This window comes from Rhinopithecus bieti, unplaced genomic scaffold, assembly GCF_001698545.2.
Source record: "Rhinopithecus bieti isolate Rb0 unplaced genomic scaffold, ASM169854v2 scaffold_1583, whole genome shotgun sequence".
NCBI classification, from domain to species: domain Eukaryota; kingdom Metazoa; phylum Chordata; class Mammalia; order Primates; family Cercopithecidae; genus Rhinopithecus; species Rhinopithecus bieti.
Genome location: NW_016803645.1, coordinates 2452215 through 2456563, shown reverse-complemented (window position 1 = coordinate 2456563; position 4349 = coordinate 2452215). Strand labels below are relative to the sequence as shown.

The 4349-nt window shown below is 38.6% G+C and overlaps 1 protein-coding gene across 5 annotated transcripts in view; it reads left to right on the top strand.

Annotated features, from left to right (window-relative positions):
- Positions 1-2890, top strand: part of OPRM1 (opioid receptor mu 1) — a 126168-nt gene extending 123278 nt beyond the window's left edge. For 2 of the 5 annotated variants that reach the window (XM_017892141.1, XM_017892124.1), the window contains exon 4: positions 2117-2402. In XM_017892141.1, the coding sequence (XP_017747630.1) occupies positions 2117-2155 (39 nt within the window). In that variant the 3' untranslated portion in view covers positions 2156-2402. Of the gene's footprint in view, positions 1-2116 lie in introns of all 5 variants that reach the window. The other 3 variants (XM_017892131.1, XM_017892114.1, XM_017892101.1) reach the window with 2 other exon arrangements.
- Positions 2891-4349: the final 1459 nt, after the last annotated feature.

Below are 4349 nucleotides of genomic sequence, written 5' to 3'. Positions count from 1 at the left end.
AGGGGGAAAGGGAGGGGAGGGGAGGGGAGGAAAGGAAAGGAAAATCTTCTGGGATTGGCCATAATGTAGTCACTAAAACAGAAATCCAGAGTAGCAAACCTTATTGTGGGACATGATTCTGTCTAAATGACGTAATTTGCACAGTGTTTTAAAGTACAGGGTCCCACATGAGACAGCCTCTGTTCTGCATGCTCTAAGGCATAACCTTTCTTACTCCTTTGTTACACCAGCGCAGCAGCCAAGTGTCGAACAGCCCCCTGTCTGCTGATCAAAGCATCCCTGGACTTCTTTCCTTTCTCTCTCCCCATGGATCTGCATCTTGGTACTCTCTGTGGGAATACATTGCCCTTCAGGTGTAGACAATTGTAACTTACAACTTGACACAGTTGTGCTTTCCTCCCTAATGGGGTCCGGAATGTTCTCTCGGTCCTTTACCCTATAGGAGAGCAAACAGAAACCAGGGCAGTTTGTTGGATTTTATCCCTCACTTTTCAGCCTCCATCTATTGGCTCAACTCTTGTTCATCAACAGATAGGACAGAGGTGGACCACTCGCTGCCCACCTTCTGCACCATTTGGGCCAGAATATTTGCTACCAGACCTAGGGAGTTCACAAATGTCCCTGAACCCAGCTTATGAGTTCTTGCCTTTTATTCTTCCAAAAGTTGTTGTCTGTCTTGGCGCCCTGCACTTTGTGCCACTTTGGGAAGAATCTCAACCCCTTAGAAGATGGCAAGAAGTAACAGGATTCCAAAGGAGATGACTAAGCAAGCAAGTAGGTTGCTTTGCCACTCTATAGGTGCCAAAATTAGACAAAAGACTCAGGCAATTGACTACTAACAGCATAGCAAACAGCAGAAGCTTTAGCGTAATAGTGCCAGTTCCCCTACTCCCAAATTCCACAAGGCAATACGATGGGACCAGATGGCAGTACACACACAGTGGGTCATATCACAGTTGAGGAACCCAGAGCTTAAGTCTCAGCACCTGGGGGAGCAATAAACAAACCTCTCCTAGGAGCAAGCAGCCACACTGTGGTCAGTGCTGTGGTCGCCTGTGCCTACTTAATTGCCAGCCACAGAAACGATCAGAGTCAAAGGACAGTTAGACCTTACAATTTCTCAGGGTCAGCAAGGGTGTGCAGGGACACTTCTGGCCATGATGGACTGCCTCTCCCTAAAGTGAGAATGACCTGACTTATTCTTTATTATTAGAAAACATGTACTGAAATATTTAAGGGTAAAGCAACAAATGGTTTAAAAAGATGGTGTGTGTATGAGAGAGAGAGATAAACAGAGAGAGAGAGAAAGAGAAAGAGAGAGAAAGACAGAGAGAGAGAGAAAGAGAGAGAAAGCAGATGGTAAAGCACATGGATAAAGCAAGTTTACCAAAATAAAATTTTTAAAAAATGATCTTTTACCCCTTTACACTTATTATACAAACATCTCCTTTTCTCCTCAGCAATATTATAATGAATGATAGCAAAAATTATTTGTTAATTACAAAACTTATATTTCCACATTCGTCTTTCCTTACCTGAAAATACCAGGCCACATTTCCATGTATCTGAGCAAATTTTGTTACTGTTCAACACATATGCCAGCTTTACAGTGGGGATCAGGTGGGATGTCATTCAAATCAGTTACAGGGGAAAAAAATCATTAATTTTGAGAATTGGGTAAAAATAAAAATATCTTTATCTGGAAATAAAGAAGATCAGAAGTATTGAAAAAAGCATTGCTTTCCTCTCAAAATGTTTATCAAGTCATAAATGATTTGAGGCTAAAGAGGGAGGAAGAGGGTAACAAAGGGGGAGAAAGAGTTTCGATTAGAAGGTATTTTTTCAAGGAAAGTATCAATAATATCTCTATAATGACTATACAGTTGTTTTCAGTAGTATACACAAATGAAGAGCATATTCATAATGAGCCAGAAGATTATTCAAAATGTCTGAAGAGATTGATTAATGTCTTGACATTTAAGAGAAACTGAGACTTGCAGGTGAAATTATACAAGAAGGTCTTTAGTATAGTTCTTACGGGCAGAAGATGCTCAACAAATGTGTGCTGCAACCACATCTGAAATGTCCACTATCTTTGCTCTTTCTCTCTTTTCAGCTTGAAAATCTGGAAGCAGAAACTTCTCCGTTGCCCTAACAGGATTTCATGCCATTTCGACCTTCACCAAGCTTAGCAGCCACCATGTGTGTGGAAGCAGGTTGCTTCAAGAATGTGTAGGATGCTCTAATTCTCTAGGAAAGTGCCTGCTTTTAGGTCATCCAACCTCTTTCCTCTCTGGCCACTCTGCTCTGCACATTAGAGGGACAGCCAAAGTAAGTGGAGCATTTGGAAGGAAAGGAGTATACCACACTGAGGAGTCCAGTTTGTGCAAGACACTCAATGGAACCAAAACCCACTGTGGTATGTGAATTAAAGTCATCATAAAAGGTGACCCTTCTGTCGTAATATTTTGTTTTCAAGCAAATATTTATGACCTCATCAAAGAAAAACCATCTTTTGTTAAGTTCACCATAGAAGCACATAAAGTAAATGCTACCTCTGATCAAAGCACCTTGAACGGAAGGTCCGAGTCTTTCTAGTGCTTTGCAAGGCAATGGATCCATTATTCTATTTTAGATCTTTAACGTTCACCTTAAAATTAGCATCTGGCTAAGGCATCATTTTCACCTCCATTACTTGGTTTTGTATTGTTTAAAAAAATAACATCTCTTTCATCTAGCTCCATAACTGCAAGGGAAGAGATCAGCATAAAAGGTAATCTAAACCACAGTCATGTGTCAGCTGTAGAAAGGTTGATTCTCATGCACTGCAAATACTTCCAAAGAGTCGTCATGGGGGATTTTTCATTCTTAGGCTTTCAGTGGTTTGTTCTCCAGTTTTAAATGTGCAATTTTCTCGCTCCTATTTAAGTGTTCACAAAAGGTAATAGTCAATGAGCTCATCACTTCATCCATGCAGGAAGTCAAGCATTAAAATGTACTCTTTATTTCTCACTGGTTTCTCCATACCGCATGCTCCCCACATATTATTTTCTTTTTTTAACTCAGCTCAGAATCCTTATGCCTTTTGAATCAGTGTAATAAAATGACAGATGTTTTTGTTGATTGCCAGAACAGTTTAAACTTTTTTTAAATAATAGATCCAATAAACATAATCTCAAGACAGACTCAAATGACCATATAAAAAAGTGTGTCATCTATTTTTCAATCCTGTGTAGTTACTTGGATGTGAAATATTAACAATGGCCCAAAAATATTTTCCTGAAGATTGTGTTTATATAATGTTACCACCAATATTTTGGTCTTTTTGATCTCTGCTAAATGTCAAGATTTCCTTTGTAAAGTGTCAATCTTCTAAATAGTTTCTCTAAGACAATTCTCCTCTTTGACTGATTTTCTTTGTTGTGAAACACAGTAGAGATTTGGCAATCACCCATTTTACTTGATCTAGGTAGACAGCCAAGTCAGATGGCCAATGCCGAGAAGCTCTCCATTTTGAACTTTTGTCAGCATTGATTAAACGAATCAAATACTCCTTGTAGCTATCTATGAAGATATAAGTGAAAACTAGACTGCTGACTTCTGAGTATTCCTGAGTCTACAATCTGCCAGAAGACTCCATTGTAAAATTTGTATTTCTTCATCGATCTGACAACGCACAAATATGTGCCAGATATCCAAAGGCAATGTTTCTAGAAAACAGCTGTTGGGATCAGAATAACTGAATTTACTCTCAGATCTATTGGCTATAGTTATGTGGACTCAACCCATGTATCCAGTAGATGGGAAAAAACAAAAGCCAAAATAAGTGTTCTAATGTTTCCTTCTGGTGAAGTTTCATGTTTGCTTGTAATCACCTCCATTTCTCAAATATTATGTTCCATAATAGACATATATTATGTTTAATTTTTTATATTTTCTGACAAAAGTAGCTAAAACTAGGACCTTAAAAAGATTTAGAATGTTAAAAAAGTGTAATAGTGTGTAATATTTACATACATACATTACTAGAGCTTCCATAAGTAAAATGGATAATTCAAACAGAGCACAACGTAATATTTGTATGTAAATTACAGAGGAGGAAAATTCATGCTTTTCATGGGCTATGATGGTTTCTCTCAAGGGATGACATACTATTGCTTTTGCTCATCAGGCTGTTTTTCCACATTGTTTCTGCTTAATACCAGCTCCTAGTACGAATTATCTGGCAAGTTGTTGAGAGCAGCTTTGTCTTCAAGTAGGACCTGATGTATCCTTTTCCACAAATGTCATGTGTGTGAACAAGTTCCTTCCATGTCATCTTTGAGACTCTACGCAGAATACACAATAAA